The 17542-nt window shown below is 45.9% G+C and overlaps 2 protein-coding genes across 3 annotated transcripts in view; one reads left to right on the top strand and one right to left on the bottom strand.

The window, feature by feature from the left end:
* The window catches only part of ADAMTSL2 (ADAMTS like 2), a 134248-nt gene that overhangs the window by 55671 nt on the left and 61035 nt on the right, over positions 1-17542 (bottom strand). The gene's annotated exons all lie outside the window — the stretch shown is intronic.
* On the top strand, positions 7207-17342 carry MYMK (myomaker, myoblast fusion factor). Its single transcript, XM_006260881.4, has 5 exons — positions 7207-7383; positions 10031-10145; positions 12706-12854; positions 14082-14198; positions 16508-17342. The coding sequence occupies exons 1-5, from the start codon at positions 7249-7251 to the stop codon at positions 16652-16654; spliced, it is 663 nt and encodes a 220-aa protein (XP_006260943.2). The 5' UTR covers positions 7207-7248; the 3' UTR covers positions 16655-17342.

Raw genomic sequence — 17542 nt, 5'->3', positions numbered from 1 at the left:
AGCAATTCGCTGATTAGTTGACTGGGGGGGGGATACAAGAAAGAAATATGAGTGGGGTGGGAGGGAGGAAAGTCAATGATGCAAAACAGCCTAGGAAATAAAAATATGTTTGAGCCCCTACGGGAAAGCATCTCAGTGCAAGCGCCCACGCTGCTTAATGGAGAGGAATGGTTGGCGGGTGTCTCAATGGCACTGCCCATAGTAATTCCTATTGCCAAAACCACCGCGTACTGGGGAAAGGGTAGCTATTCACCCTACGTGCATCACAGAGGCATGCACCAAGTAGCCTGATGTTGGATATTTTCTTGGCAGGCTTCATAAGGTTGAGTAACAAGACAACGAGACAACTTTTCACAGCTCGATTCTGCTACACTGGGAACGCTGCTAAAGCCCCAGTAGGAGCGAACACGTTGCTGCCAGGCCGCTACTCTTGTGAGCCAGCCCTGCTGACTCCAGTAGGGTTTGAAGGTATTCACCAGTTTGGTTTTGAAGGTATTCACCAGTTTGGGCCGCAGGGTCAGTCTGGTCCGATGGAGGGTCACATCCTGGTTTTCTATGGAGGTGCCTGGACCCAGACTCCAAAACTCATGTCTCCTGAAACGTTACAGAGAAGCTCAGGGGGGAGGTGGTCCAGGACTAGAGAGTCCAGCGGAGGGCAACAAAAATGGTTCAGGGACTGGGGACATGACTGGGGGAACTGGGTTTATTTAGTTTAGAGAAGAGGAGATTTAATAGCAGTCTTCAGCTACCTGAAGGGGGTTCAAAAGGGGATGGAGCTATACTGTTCTCAGTGGTGGCAGATGGCAGAACAAGGAGCAATGGGCTCCATTTGCAGCAAGGGAAGTTTAGGTTGGATATTAGGAAGAATTTTCTCACTAGGAGAGTAGTAAAACGCTGGAGCAGGTTACCCAGAGAAGTGGTGGGAGCTCCATCCTTGGGGGTTTTCAAAACCCGGCTAGACAAAGCTTTGGCTGGGATGATGTAGTTGGGGCTGGTTCTGCATTGAGCGGGGGGTTGGACTAGATGTGACCACCTGAGCTCCCTTCCACCCTCACTCTCTGCAATTCTACAACTAGGCGATGGTAACACCAACAGTATCTCACAAGAGAAATGTAGAAGGACATATTTGAGTCCAACTCTATCTAATGGGTCACACCAAAATTCAGATCCCCACACCTCCAACCTGGATGGGTGTTCAAATGCTAGATGTAAGAAGTTTTTGTAAGAATTTGCTGGTAAGAATTTGCTGCAAAAGAAAAGAACTGCAAAAGAATTTGCAGTAAGAATTTGCTGGTTCGGTCTTTGCCAGTATGAATGATTTGCAGCATGGTAGGGTCTAAACCACCCTTAATGAGACCAAGCCCCCGTTGTGCTGAGTGCAGCATCACACACTAGTAAAAGAGAGTCTATATCTGACAGTTGATGGTCTAAATACATTTCTTGGTGCTCCTCTTAGGCGTTGTCGACATGACAAAGTTGCGTTGACTGGGCAGGAAGGAGGCTCCTGCGGGTACAGCTTGTGTTTGGAAGGGACCTAGCAGCCACTGCTGTATTGCTGCCATGGTAAAAGCAGCAGCAAGTGCCTCCAGTGCTGAGAATAGTGGTTCTTGACCTTTTTAGGCTCAAGGCACCTCTCATTAGACTCAGGGCCCCCCTCATCAAATGCCAGGTCTTCATTTTCATTTGTTTTTTAACCACAGAAAAATAACTGAGCAATTCTTCTGTTGCAAAAAAACTCAAAGTTTGCAACAGGTCAGAATGTTTCTAATACTGTGGCTTCCTATTTGAAATCTCTGGGTTTATCTTGCGAGTCGTGTGGGTACACCGAACAGTGCTAATATTGTGTGGCACGCTGGGAAGGATCGAAAGGCACCCCAAGTGTGCTGCGGTTCAGAATCACTGGCTTCGATTAAGTCTGGATTGAGGCCTTTCCCACATACAAATTGTCCCGTGACAAACTGTTGTATTGCAAAGCTCATCACCCGGGTACAAAAGAGCCTATCCTTCCAGCTCGCTTTCATCACCTTGTCATCTGAGTTTAACTAGCGTAAGTGCACCCAAAAAAACTTGGTCTATAGTTTTCGTTCCCTGAGTATTCAAATGCACGAGCTAAAATCTTGCACATTCACTGAAGCTTTCTACCTGTTTAAGAAAGTGAAAAATATTATCTTGTGTTATTTGGGTCTCTTCCCATATACATTTGAAAAGGCAGCGTCCGTCCAATTCTGTCTTCTATTGGTTTGTCATTTAAGCAGCCGCTACTGATATTACTTAGCCATCTGCCTCTCGCAGATCTTGCAGTTTTCTTGACAGTCTCTTTTTCAATAATAGCTGGAACATATGGGTGACCTGGTAAATTTTTTTCCCTCATTTATGCCTTCAGCGCTGGCTTCAGACCAAACACCAGGCCCAAGGCTTGCAACTTCGAAGAAAAGGAAAGAAAGGAAAAGAATAGTCCAAACACCTGTGGAATGTTTTCTTGCTTCTGAGAACTATAGCGCTTTTTATTGCTCGGTACAACACTTTCCATGGCTGGCACTTGCAGTGTCCCATGGCCAACTTGGTTTCCTTTCCAGCAGGTTCCAGCTAGAGCTTGGGCAATGGCTACACGGGTGAAACAATCCTGCAGTTCTTCATGCTGCAAAACGGATTCCTTTGGCCAGGCGTTAGATAATAGATATGCTTCCCTCAAACACTCACGAGCTTGCACTTGCACAAACAGTGCTGACAGGTGTGTCTCTGGTGCTTACACACTCATATGAAACAAGTTTGAAGCTCATTTTCCCAGAGAGCTTGTACCACACCACCGGAGTGGTGATAAAAGCTGAATGAACAGAGAGAGGATTATAAAAAGAACAGAAGGGATGCCATGTGGTTTCCGTGGCCAGTAATTTAGGCCTTGAATTGGGAAAGTAGCCCCTGAGACCCATGCATAAGCTCTGTTCTGAGTTTGGATAGATGTAAAAGCACTCGAACCAGGGTCTAAGGCAGGGGCAGGCAAAATGCGGCCCGTGGGCCGGATGCAGCCCCGCAAGGTCATTCTATCTGGCCCGCAGGGCCCCTAAAAATTTAGAAAATGAATATTTATCTGCCCCTGGCTGCCTGTTATGCAGCCCATGGTGGCTTGCCAAAACACAGTAAGTGGCCCTCTGCCCAAAATAATTGCCCGCCCCTAAGGTAAACCCCCTTAGAGGGCAAGAAAGCCCCCCTTAGAGGGCTCTGATCTTTGAGTGGGAAATGCCACGCTGCAAACAAATACATCATTAGACACAGGCTAGTTCCAAAGAATTACTAAAATTGAGGATCTAGCACAGAAAAAGAAATAAACCTCACCCAGCCAAGTACCTGGTGCTCACCCGGTGCTCCTCTCAGGCTCCAGCTCCTTGGCTGGACGTGCTGGGAGGTTTGCTTGCTCATTGAGGGTTAGCAACACGCACCTTCTCTAGAGAGACTAGAGCTTTGCCTCGTTTACTGGAAGCAGAAAGATGGAGCGGATTTAATAAGTTTTTTAAAAGTCTGTAGTAAATTTACTTCTCAAAAAAGCCAGGAATTCCTTATGCTAGCTAAACCCCAATCGTACTGTCCCAGCCCCAGGCCCCCAGGTAGTTCTGCCACCAAAACCTTTTCTATGCCAGTCTGTGCCGCAACACACGGTCCCGGGTCGTATTGCCACTGCATCCCCTCTACCCATCCTCGGCCCCTTTCCTGATCAGAAATGGCCCAGTATACTAATGACTTCTGGTGTTGAACTTCTGTACCAGAAGTTGATGAACTCACCAGCACGTTTAACTGTGCCCCAAGGGTGGATTTGAACAGAGCTTGACCTCAGGAGCTGACGGGCAAAGGCTTTCATCAACTGTATTGCTGAGTCTCCCTTCCACCTTGGCGAAACACTCTCATTGCCAGCATCGCTTCCCAGGAGATATGAGCCTGTGCTATCAGTCTGAGCAGCTGATATCATAAGCCACGATCTTCTGCTAGAGCCTACGACCACAGGAACTATTGCTCAAGCATCACATTCCTATTCCCTGCTTCACAAGAACAGCTGTACTGAAAAGATGCTGAGAATCTCTATGAGGTTCCAAGGAAAAGATATTAACCCAGGCGGGGAACAGCAGAGTTATAATAAAATGTCATAATAAAACAGAGAAGCCACTGAGTGGATTAGCAGCACAGAGTTTGCTTGGCATTTGCTCTCCTTTTATACAGCTTTACTCAGTGCACCGGGATCTGTTGAAATTCCTCAGTCTCAGAAGACTTCAAGGGCTCCATAATTTCAGACAGGTTTGCTATATGTGGAAGGTTATGCAATCCAGGAGGCAAAGTGTTAGGGTATTACCCAAAGCAGGATGAATTGAACTGGGTGAGGGCACACAGCAGGTTGTACAAGAGGATGAGATGGACTGTTACCTGCTGGGATCCAGCAGGGCTTTAGCTAGGGAACCAATGGGAGTTTTGCCATGGGTGTCAAAGGGAGTCAGACCCTCAGTCCTAGGGCTCTGCTTGTTGCAGAATAGCGAAAGGACATTCGTGGCACCTATGTTTTGAGGTGGGTGATGCACAGCTGCATAGGCACTGTTACATCTGGAAACTGAATCATTTCAGCTGAGTAAAAGGACACGCTAGCCCCAAGTCAGCACTGAAACCTCTCCCTTATTGCTGGTCTACAGGCAGAGCAGAGGTCACATTCAGATTGGAGGACATGGGGTCCAGCTATCAGCAAGTGTTACTCAGCCTGAGCAAAAGCATCAGGATCTCTCTCTCTGTGTTTAAGGCAGCTGGTTACAAGGGAACAATTCTCCAGTGGAAACTACATGGCATGCTGCAATGCAGCTGGTTAGCTTGTGATGTTACACACGGCCAGGGGCAAAAGATGGCTAGCAAGCTTCACTGCCTACTGCTGGGCACTAGCTGTCACGGGTTCTCTAAAGGCTCTCTTGCTTAGGACCCCCAGCCTTAATTTGGTCTCTCCAAGCCAGCCCCAGGTATAGGGTTGCCAACCCTCCAGGATGGCCCTGGAGCCTCCAAGAAGTCGAGAGAAATCTCCAGGAGACTGCTGAGAGTCACCCAGGAGATAAATGATAGGCTATTCATTAAAAGAACTATTAAATGTTGAATCTGATTTATACAGTTGTCCAGTGGGTTTTTAAAATGTAATGGTTACATGCATTTGCCTTCCTGACAAAAGTCATTCATGGCATTACATGATGTGATGAAACCTCCCGGAATAGATTCAAACAGAGTTGGCAATGGCAACTCTACCCAGGCAAGCGGTTGAGCCCCTGGCTCCTTGGGCTCTGAAGCCAGCCTTTCTTCTCCCTGGCTCCCCCAGTAAGCTACCTTCTAGCTCTGCTCTTTGAAAAGGACTTTACCTCTTTAGGGGAGAAGAGTGCCCCCAGACTTACACACAGTGAAGCACGCAGCTCTTCTTCAAAGAAAGCAGCATTTCCTGGTTCCCTGTGGCACAGCAGGCAGTCCTTTGGTCAACGCACCTTGGCCAAGTCTTGGGCAAAGGTCTGCTCGGTCAGAAGACCAGACTGTCTTTCTTTGAGGATCTCAATTTCTCCCAGTCCCACCTTCCTCTCCCTTCTGTTTCTGGGAGTTGGGTTTTTTCAGCCTTCCTTAATGTCTCTTGGGCACCAGAGAAAGCAGATCTCCAGGGACTGAGGCCTTAGCTCAGTAGTGCTCCGCTGAGCCTTCACATGCAAATCAGTCTATGCTAGTGCTGGAGGCCTGTTCATTTATATACAGAGACACACCTTCATGCCCAGCTCCAATTCAGGGCAATGTTAACCCATCCTTTCCAGAATATAACAATGTGCAAAAACATTGGGAAACCGAGGCAAGCAACACTATCATAGAGACTGTGCAAAACAACCCCCTGACAACTACCCCAGAAATGCAACGAATCAGTACCATATTTGGTCACACTAGTGCCCTTCTTGAAAGCTTTTTTTTTTTTTTAATGAGAGAAAATTCAATTTTTGTTTAAATGTTTTGGCATCTTCTAAGGTGAAAACCAAAAGCCAACTATCATTTGGGTTTCAACACTTGAAAAATGATGGAAAATGACTAATTTCTCCAACAAAAAAAAAAGAAGAGATCAATGAAAATATTTTTCCTGCCCAATTTTGGGTGGAAACTAAAAGATTCAGCCAGCTCCCACACTACGTCAAGAGCTGCTGTGGGAGTCACCATTAGTCACTGACCTCTTTCACAGTCACAATACTATCCCCACTTCCCCCTTTGCTATTGGCCTGGACCAGCAGTGCGTGTGCATGCTCGCACAGAGCTACGGGGTGAGTGAAGTGGAGAGGAAGGACGGGTGTGGATCTTTCCGAGAGCAGGGGGAGGGCAGCAAGCAAGCATGAAGTCTGTATAATCCTGAGCACCAGGGTGCAAGGTCCAAGTGACCATGCAAAGAGAAGTCTAATCCCCCTGGCCTCCCTTGTGCAGACACACTGTTGGGTGGTTGGTTGTAGCCGCGTTGGTCTAAAGACATAGGCAGGCAAGGTTCCTTGAGTAGATGTGATCTCTTTTATTAGACCAACTGAGTAGTTGGGAAAAAACATTCTTAGGAAGCTTTTGGGTACAATCACCTTTCTTCTCCGCACAGACTCCCTACACCTGAAGAAGGGTGATTGCACCTGAAAGCTGGCTAAGAACTTTTCCCCACCTACTCAGTTGGTCTAATAAAAGACATCATATCTACCCAAAGAGCCTTGCCTGCCTTTGTGCAGACATGAAATCCAAGTCACCACCCAAGCCTACATGAAGTCCTCTCCAATACATACCCGCTCTCCATCCCCTGCATGGAGAGTCCTGCCCAGGGAGCAACACTTTGCCCCGTGTTTCCCCTCTCTTGCAAGCAGAAAGCCGAGAGCACAGCGGGGAGAAATGTCAGAGAGGGTTTGGCTTGGCTGCATGGGACATCTGTCCCCTCGAGCTCGAGCAGGCCCCAAGGATTCCTGGGCTTGAATGAAAACAGAGAATGTGCAGAACATTTCAGTGGCAAGCCATCAGCTGTGCCACCTTCCCTTCAGCTGCTGGCACCTGTCATCTGCTGACATCACTTAAAATGACCCAGGGCATTTAAATTTTTAAAGCCCATGCACCACAGCTGTTTTCCTAACACTCCTTCATGCGACTCTGATCCACTCCAAGCTCAGCGTCCGAGTCCTCTTGTATTTATTTCCAAAAGGTCCGATTCTTTCGAACTGAATTTGGGCGACCTCCACCCCTTCCTCCATGGGTTCGCTAGTGGCTAAACTTCTTCTCCCCACGATAAGCAGCCTGGTCTTTCTGCCGACCATCAGCATTGCAGCCAAGCGAAGATTTCACATGGAAGCCATGGTTTATTTTTTCACCATGTTCTTTGTTGCGGTAAGAGCTCCTTCCCTTGCTTTGTGTTGATGACGTCTTTGAAATCCCTCTGGACGGTCTCCATTTGGACATTTTCTTGTGGGCCAAATGATTTTTTTTTTAAACAATTGAAGCTTATGAAATGCCAAAGGGGGAAAAATGCAATGCTTTACCATACATAATATAACTTCCTGTGTACCTGAAAAATATCCACTTTTTGGCAGGTTTACCTCAAGCCATCTGAATAGGATTCTTCACTGTAGTATGTGCCAATCTTGTCCCGGTGTTTGTAGCTTTATCCTGTGTGCGGGGAGCGTGGGGCATGTTTTCGAGGGATGGTTTTTCTTTTGGGGAGTGCGGGTGGTTTGCTTGCTTCTTTCCCGGCTGGGATGTGGCCAGCTTACGTTTTAGTTTTAAATTGTATTTCGAGTAACTTGATGTTTTGTAATTTTAGACAAAAAGCATGTGGTGGAAGTAGACTTTGCAGTTGTTGAGCGAAGGTGCAATGAAGGCTGGAGAGGGGCACGGTTACAGATCGCTAGTGGAAAGATGGAGGGACAGACACAGACAAAAGTTATTATTAACCTCCCAGTCTTGCAGAACTGCTTTGAAAATACAGCTGCTTAGACTCACCACCGATTTGCTTTTCCTTTCCATGAGAATAACAAGAGAGAAAAATCCTTTTGTTCATATAAATGCACGTACAATTTGATTTTTTCCTTTTTGCAAAATCGTTAACTGTACTAGCATAAAAATATGCAGCATAATACCAAGGACGGGATTCTTACAATCATCAAGACAGTTCCCTTTTGCTCACCATGCGGCTAGTGTAAGAACATGAATGTGAGCAGTATTGATGAAGCATGAATACAATCCGGCTGTCCAGACTCAGTGCTCTAACCAGTGGACATCACTGCCACATCCCTGGTTATAGAGGGCAGCCTTTCAGCATGGAAACAAAACGATCCTGCATGTATCTAAAAATCAGCTGGATGGGTTAATAAATAGTGCCAGCCCCAGTGTCCAGCCAAATTCCTTGGAGTAGCCCTGCCTACCGTGGGGGTCCACAATTTCACTGGAAGCCACTGTAGGGTCGAATGCAACTCTTTCACAGGTCAAAAGAAATCTTGACCTGCGGTGAACCAGCCCCATTGTGAACAGGTTGAAGATGCAAAATATTGATATTCTAAAAAAAGGAAGGCAGTTGCCAGGGCTGTCGAGGTATGTGGGGAAGAGCAGAGTGGTGTTGCAGCTGCTGCTCTTGCCTGGACTATATAGTCCCACTCAACTCCCCCCAGCAAGAAATTCTCCAAACCAGTGAAAGCAGATGTCCATCTTAGACAAGGGTTCCTACTTGAGCCAAAAATGCCCACCAAAACACACGTATCAAATCTCGAGTCCTCTCAAAATTCAACATCAGACCAAAGGAACGACCCCTATCGGTAGCATCACTTGCTACAACAAAGAGACTGAGGCAGGGAAGTTGTCTCAATTCTCATCATAACCTAATACCGGTGCCCTCCCAGACAGCCGGCAGCAAAAAATGTTTAAGGGCAACGTTGCCAAGTGGTTAAGAAACCAAATTAGTAACAAGGAAGCATCCAAGAGCCAGCAGAAGCAAATTAGGGGGGTGTACTTGCCAGGGGCTAAGCAAAACACTACCCAAGAAATCCCAGGAATATGCTTTGGGTTTTGCTGGTGAATTCCCTTTGATTTAGTCTGTGCGTATGAGAGCATTTTGCAAATATCCTACTAAATGAGTCTGTGGGCTGGAACATTTGCTAAGCTGGTGAATGTTTAGGAAATACCATCGAAGGCACTGGAGGGTAGAAGTCAACGTTACCCACAGAGCCAGGAGAAAGGTCTAAGTATCATTTAAATTCTCCTGGGCTCAGTGACACATTGGCCCCTTGCCTAGAGGTGACTTTCACCCAAGGAAACTAATTTTCAATTCATCCCCACCAAAAACATGATGCCAAGCGTCACTCTCTAATTCATGAAACAAAGCTCACCACGTGGCCTAGGTCATCATCATTCACACCTACTAACATCCAATAGCAGGTTCCCACAACGAATTGTTTCCAAAACCACTACAGACCAAGACTCATTCACTGACATTTTTCAGAAAATTATTTCCCTTACTGAAAACTTTTGAGAAAGGGTGCTGCTCTGCAGGTAAATCTTGAAGCCCGAGGCAGCCAAGGAGCACGTCTACACATTCAATTAGTGTGCTTCAGGTAATGTGCATTAAATCTAGCACCTCCATTGTGAAGTACTAGAAAAATGTACATTAGCCTGTTTTAATGCACATTATCTAAAGAGCGCAGGGTCTTTGTGATGCTTTAATGAGCATTAAAATAGGCTAATGCACATTAAGGCACATGTGTAGATGCACCCAGTGCTTCTTGGACAAACCACTTATCACACCCAGCTGGAGCCAAGATGCTTGGGTCCTATTCCTGACTGGATCACTGACTTATTGTTTGATCTTGATAATGGATTTGGAGTCTGAGCCAGCACCAGCTGAAGTTAATAGGAGTCATTCCTTTCACATCACTGGGTGCACCAAGTCATTAGGGCTGAGCAAGGAGCAAAGATATAATGACATTACACGAATATGTGGCCAGGTTTGCATTTATCTTCCTCTTTTGTATTCTTTTTCTGATAGATTTACCATGCCTGTGACGGCCCTGGCTTATCAGTGTTGTGTTTCATGCGATACGATATCCTGGAATATTTCAGCATCTATGGCACAGCTCTGTCCATTTGGGTATCGCTGATGGGTGAGCACAAGTTTTCAATGGTTCTTAAAATGTTTCAGGCTTTGGGGCTTAGTATTTTAGGTGCTGGATACAACGGGGTCCACGTTATCAGGGTTCATGGGTTGTAGTTATGAAAGATAAACTCTTGCCGACAGGCTTCTCATCTGCTGAAGCCAACTCTGAGACTTTCTCCTATGAGAGCCAGGTCAACCCACGTATCCCAGTTATAAAGCTAGGCCTTGGTGTGCCCGTGGTCTCTCTGGTCCCCTTTGAAAGAAAGATGGATCAGCCAATCCCCTGCTTTACATGACCCTGCAGTGCCATAGTATGTAGGGACTGTGCTGCATTGAACAAAGGAAGGGGCCTGGCTCACCCAACAACATAAAACAGGGAAGACCCAGCATGGAATAGTTAACTGGAAAATTAATTCAGTTCGACTACAATTAGACCATCTCAGGAAGGGCTCAGCTTCATTCTTATTCTAACCACGGTGTTTCTACTGTCCTCTGCGGTGATTTGAAGAAAAACATAGGCAAATAAGATCCAAATGACATTCTCCACTGGATTATAGTAATGTCAAAGCAGGTCAGATTTGATCCAGACATTTTGGCTGCCTGCAGCCTGGCTACACTGGATGGCTTTATTATTGAATTAAAAAAAAAAAAAGTCAGGACTAGCATGTTTAAAATATTGGCCTACGGGGAAACAACAGAGATTAAAATGCGGACATTATCCCTTAGCCAAAATCCCTATAAAAATGCAATCCAAGGACATAGAAGGTGTGGTGGCTAAAACACAGGGAAGCCTCTCAAAACATGGCTTGTAAAGACTGAATGCACATGTGTGTACGCACAGACCCTTGGGCACATTTCCCAGTATGCAAATCTGGGACAGCCATAACACAGCTGTGTGAGCTGGAAAGGCACAGAGCCCACAGGGATCCATAACTTTTATCAGTTATTACCCCATTCTGTGCTAAACAAAAGCCTCTAATAATTTACTTGCACTAGTCACTTATAGCTTCCAAACTTCAGGCAGGTGTCTGTCTGGGCAGCCAGTTAGGCCCAATCCAGGCTGAGATCAGAACCTATCAGTAGGATTCTGGGCTGATGATGAATAGCCATATAAAGTCCTACATAGAGGTGATGTAGGGTAATTAGGGCAGAGGACTGGTAGAGATAAGAACTAGCTACGGCTCCCATGATGTCTGGACCATTGGCTTAATTGTGTCCCAACGGTCAGCCTGGAAAAGTGAGCAATACATACTTCCAAGATCTCATGGGAAAGCTAATCCAATGACCACTATCCTGGAACATTTACAGAGTTTAGCTCACTTTTGCAAAGCCAGCTACGAGAATACAGTCATCTGAGTCCCACTGAAAGTAGCAGGAGTTGCATGAATAGATTCTCTTATCCAGTTTTAAAAAATCTTGACTTTTGAGTTAAATTTTCAAACGCACCATAACCATTACCCAGGTTACATTTTCAAAGAGGAATCAGTCACCTCGGAGCCAAAATCCCTTTGACCTCCACTGAGATGCAATTTCCAATGTGCCTAAGTCTCCTTTATAAAACACAGGTCCTTAAATCACTTGGACAGTTTTAAGAGTAGTTTATCCCTTTTCATCTTCTGCAAAAGTGCACTGAAAAAGCTGAATGTGGGAGACCTCATTTACCTGAGCTCGTGGCTCCAGTTATAGCTCACACTTTTCAGGGTCCTAAAAGAACACGTAACACACCCTACAGATAGCTCAGCAGGTCTGTTCCTGACGCTAGGGTCTCAGAGAACCAGGGAAGTTCAAGTTGTGCTGAAACTATTAACAAGACGCGTGGAGCCATAGGAACTCATAGGCTAAGTAAAGACAGTCAAAAAGCCTGAGGCTGAATCAATTCAATCTTCACAAGTTAGTCTAAGCTGCGTAGATTGAACCAATAAGCAAGTGAACAGACATTCACTTTTGATTCTGGAAATGCAGCCAGAAGCCGAGGGGTTCTTGAGCTCACGTCCCTGGTCTGCTGGAGCAGGTGGCTTGAATCTGGAAGGGATCCGGGACAGACATTCAATAAACTGATTTAACCTAAATCCATTAAGTCTGATAGTACATCCATCCAGGTTTACCTTAAACCAGTTTTGGCTATTTCGAAAGTGGTTTATACACAGTGAACTTTTGCCGTGTTACAGCTTTGAACTGGTTTCCAACCACTTATGCCGGTTTAAGTGTAATTTCTGCTAGTAATACTTTGTTGAGTAGAAACAATGCCTGTGGCCAGTGCTCTTAGTAATCACAGCTATGCCACATCATCATGGAGCTAATGGGAAATACACCATGAGCCGTTCCTCCATGCATTGCCATGCCACCTCGCACAATCTGAACTGTTCCGACAGGGCAGACGATGTCAGGGAACAGCTCCCCACTGCTTTACTTAGGCAGTCGTTGATAAATAGGAGAAAGGAAGTAGCCAGCTTCTCTCTGTGCCAAGCAAGGTGATTCTGGGCTGTTTGTTAGCAACGTGCCAGGGGATGAATGAAAGTGATGGCAGATTCGATGTTCTGACCCTGCCTTTGGTCTTTGGTCTGCAGCTCTGGCCGAGTTTGATGAACCCAAAAGATCGACCTTTGTGATGTTTGGAGTGCTCACCATAGCAGTAAGGATTTACCATGACCGATGGGGCTATGGTGTCTACTCGGGACCCATCGGGACTGCCGTCCTTGTGATAACAGTGAAATGGGTACGTACGTGACCAGCCAACCGATTGTCACCAGCTGAAAGTGCCCTCTGTGCAGAGGGGTCTACATACCACCTCCATACCACTTCAGCCTGAAGGTACTCTCTTTAGCGTCCCGCCAAAGAGCAGAAGGGGGATTTCTGAACAAAGCATCTTAGCTAGATGGAGGATAAGGCAGGCAAATACTTTTCTTTGCTAAGTCTGCTCTGTGCATTATGACACGGGACACTGGGGCTGGATTCAGAGGAAGAATAGGGGAGATATTCTATATGATCCCTGAATAGCATTTCTTGTGCAACAAGACCTGAAAGCAGACAAATAAATAGCTTTTGTGATCCTTGCCAGATTTGACTAGTCTGAGCCACTCTGGCAAATCTCACTTTCTTATGTTTCTAGTCATCAAGAACACATTTATGGAGTTTTTACAACTACCGAGAGGTGCTGTGGTCTGGTAAAGTGCCCTAAAGTCCATGGAAGATCTTCATAAAAACCTGTGGTATAGCAGAGCTGCAATTCAGACTGAACAAATACCAGCCAGCTTCTGTTTCAAGGCCCCTAAATTTGCCTTCTGACTCCTGGGGTTCACTCAGAAACTTGCCTTTTGTAGGACAGAGTAGGCAGCAAAAACTCAAGGCTCCCCAGATCAGGTTTCTTAAATAGAGGGAGTGACAGAGATGTTAGGGTCAATGTGTATGTCTACAGAAAGGAAGGAAAAAAAATTAGGAGCACAAGCACTGCATGTCTAACTGTCCTGGAAAGTTTGTGGTCTACACCCCAAGTAAAATAATGTTACTAATAACCACTGCCCAGAGCTCTGCAAAAGTTCTTCATTGTCCTAAACGGCTGTAAGTGAAGGCCACTGCTCACGCTATTCCTCCTGCAAGCTGGATCCCACTCCTGAAAGCTGCAAACAGGTTTACAAGGGAGCAAACTTTCTGACCTCATGTCCAGGTTGCAAACATTTAGTGTACACCTTTACGATCAAAGAGAGCGTGTGAAGCTGCACTTTACTACCCGCCCCCAGCATAGCGTCTGGATGCACTTAAGGCGTGCCTCATTCTTGTGCCAAAATGCCGTGTTGCTAGTTATCCAAGATACATGGACTGTGTAGGTTCTGCATCACAAGTTCTTGTTGGTTCAACTTTTGCTTGCACAGGATCTTCCAGAGGCTGAGCAGAGAGACTGCAAAACCCAAAGAGTGTGCTTGATGTATTTTCTGTTCCCTTCCAGCTGCAAAAGATGAAAGAGAAGAAAGGCCTGTACCCCGACAAGAGCGTCTATACACAGCAGATTGGCCCCGGCTTCTGCTTTGGTGCTTTGGCACTGATGCTGAGGTTCTTTTTTGAGGTACGTGTTGGCACGATGAATTTACAATGATCATTCCCAAACTGGAAAGCTGCTACCAGAATGAGAACTTTTTATATCTTAATCCCTACTTTGAATACAGCCTGGGCTGTCTAAAACTTACCACCTGTAGGAGCTGGGGATGTTCCAGTCCAAGTGCCAGTCAGCTTCACCCACACAACTGGAGATGACTAGCGACAGATCAGGGAAGAAAATGTCATCCATGAATTGCAACTGCAGCACAGCAGCAGAGAATAATTTACTTGATGAAGTTTATCCTCTGTTTCTGTTGGCAAGGTGCCTATGGATGGCTCGCCATTTTATTTCCTGCGAGGCTGTCATTATTTGAAACAATTTGTCCAGTACCAGTGACCTCTTTTGTAAATTGGGCCACGTGTGATTTAAGGTCAAAAATGCCCATCGGTGGAGTCCGTAAGAGGACCCAGGTGTTCCTGATCCCAAGACCATGGGAGTGAATAGAAAGACTCTCCATCTTCATTGACTCCAGTGAGGACTGGTTCAGCCCACTACCTTCTCTTCTAGGCACCAGACCGTAGTTTTTTCCTGTGCAAAAGGCACTGCTATCCTAAAAGCCAGCGAGGAAAGAGATAACCCTCTTGACATAGCTGCTAGCTGAGTGTGGGCTGAGCCTTTGCACTACTGCTGCTCTGTGCATTGGGAGCTAAGAGACACAACTTCACAGGGATCCCTGCAGATTATGTTTCAAAGCATTAAATAATCACAAGCTCGAGCAGAACATAAAAATGTCACTTAGCATAACCTCCCCCCCACACACACACGTATCTCTTCTCCCTGCTTTTCTATTTTGTCCTGTGTAGTTTAATGAAACGCTCCATTCAGGAATTGGAAAATGTGAAAATAGGACTGTGTTAAATCCACTTTACTTTTCCAACGTTGGCTTTATAAGGCTGGACACCCCTCTTTTTTATGCTAACGGGGCACAGAAGTCTCAGGATCTCTTTTCATGGTTGGTGTCAATATAGAGCACAGTGCATGAAAAAGAAAGCAATAGGCAGATCACCCAGATCACTGATCCCTCTCTAACGGTCAGAGATTCAATAAAGGTCCAAGCTCCTATTTAGACACCTCGATAGGAGCCAGATCTTCAGCAGTGCTCAGCATTCACCGTGACCGCTCACCTCTTCTTAAACTTCTGCTCAAGGAAACAGTTAATGGGCAAACCACTGCAGGACACAGCTGTGATGCCATCTGGACACAGCTTGATGATGAAACTCCATAGTGCTAAGACTGTGGCCAGCAAAGATGTTCACAACATGAGAATGATTTTGCAATTAGGATTATCCAAACAAAGATATAAATCGTGACTGTGGAGATCCTCCAGTGTCCCAGTTTAACCCCAGGCATCCCAAGCCAGTAGAAAGTTGCTATCCTATCTTAGATGCAAGGTAGTATAAACCTGGCATTTCAGGTGAATCAGAAGGTTTGAAAGCAAGTCACTAAATGCTGAATGGTCTCTTAATCTCATTGCTCCAGTACAGCTATACTAGTGTCTACCTAACTCTGCATACCCAACTCTTTCCAACGCTTCCTAGGTATGAGGTTGCAGCAACAGCATCAAGCCCTGGCTAACTTTAAGAGAGAAAAATTACACTATGTTCCATTTATTTTCGCTATGAGCACTCCAATATAACTGGTATTTCCTAGCATGAGACAGGCTCATTCAAGTATCAGCAGAGACAAATACATACAGCAATAGGGAATCAATGCAAAGTTTTCCTGGTACCGGCATTCACTCACACCAGAAGTCTAGCAGTAGATCTGGTTACTTTTCTTGGCTGGTGCACAAGGTCAATGTTGCACTGTGAATAAGGGGGAAACAGCAGACAGAATGAATCGCGGTAGACAGAATGACACTGAGCTCAATGGAAAGCCTCCTCCTGATTGCAATGGGCCTTGCCTTGGTCCTTCAAGGAGTGTAGCTCATCTATTCAAGGATCTAAAGCACTGCCGTGCGACTTATTTGACCAAATGCAACTAAGCAGCACGGATCCAATTTCCAACAGCAGGATGCTTCCTTGTAAGTGCTGGAGAAGAAAAGGCCGAATCAGAGCCCATGATAGGGAACTCAAGCTTAAACCTTTCCCATGCATGTATGCAATAAACTGAAATTCTGCAGGCAGGAGAATAAGGAGAGCAGAAGGGATTTAGGGACATAACACTGCAAGGCACCTTGAGAGCCATCAGGTCTATTCCTCTGCATTCATAGGAAACCAGCTGCCCCTGGGACTGTCCACTTTGACCCCTTTCCCTGACCTTCTCTTTGTTTGCAGGATTGGGATTACACCTATGTGCACAGCTTCTACCACTGTGCCCTGGCCATGTCCTTTGTCCTGCTGCTGCCCAAAGTGAACAAAAAAGCAGGGAACGCTGGGACCCCGGCCAAGCTGGATTGTTCCACCCTCTGCTGCTGTGTGTGACGAGACCTTCCTCCCACCCGGTCAACGCTTCTGCATCCCAACCTGCACCTATCTGCAGTGGAGATAGACTGTATGCATGTCACACAGCCTTCATGCCGGCGGGGGTTGTGACCAAAAACAAGGGGCCAAGCTGGGAGCTGAGAAGATTCCCTCCTGCCATAATGTCGCCACCTCCTACCCCCAAATCCAGGCTGTTAAGAGTTTTAATTGGCCGAGACACAAAACCAGCCCACTGGAAAAGCCAACTTTCATCTGAGAGGCCACACTAGCCAGCCAAAATCCTTCTCCCTGATTCTGTATTTTTGTATTTACAGACCACAACAGCAACAAAACCCCCCAACGACCCTTCTTAGGGAAGTGTTGGTTGGCATACGAACTTATCTATTGGCTACTCATTATATTTGACATGCCCTCGCCTTTCCCAGGGACATCTGTGGGCTACATGTTCTCTCTATGTCCCCTTGGATTCTTCCATTTTCTTTCCCTTTGGAGATGAGTGCTCATGTTGCACTTTGCAAACCTCACCAAGCCTGTATATACGGGGATTTGCTGTAGCTAACACTGAAACACCAGAGTTTGTATTCTTGTGAGATACTTGCTATTTTATTTATGTATTTTCTTAACAGATAGGTTTTGTACAGAAGGGGCAATCCTACCTCTAGCACCAAGATTTGTGTATAAACCTGATACCGCTGAATAGAGTCAAATGACCACTATAGCCTCAATGTCCTTATTATTAGATATTTAGAGAGCCACAAATTTACAGGAGACCTTGCAGACAGATATGAGGCATGGTCCCTGCCTGGGAGAGCTTATAGCCTCAACAAGATAGAAGCCAGAGGTAGAGTAGATGTGATCTCTTTTATTAGACCGACTGAGTAATTGGAA

The sequence above is a fragment of the Alligator mississippiensis genome, chromosome 12 (genome assembly GCF_030867095.1).
Source record: "Alligator mississippiensis isolate rAllMis1 chromosome 12, rAllMis1, whole genome shotgun sequence".
In the NCBI taxonomy this organism is placed as follows: Eukaryota; Metazoa; Chordata; order Crocodylia; family Alligatoridae; genus Alligator; species Alligator mississippiensis.
This window is presented reverse-complemented; position numbering and strand designations above follow the sequence as displayed.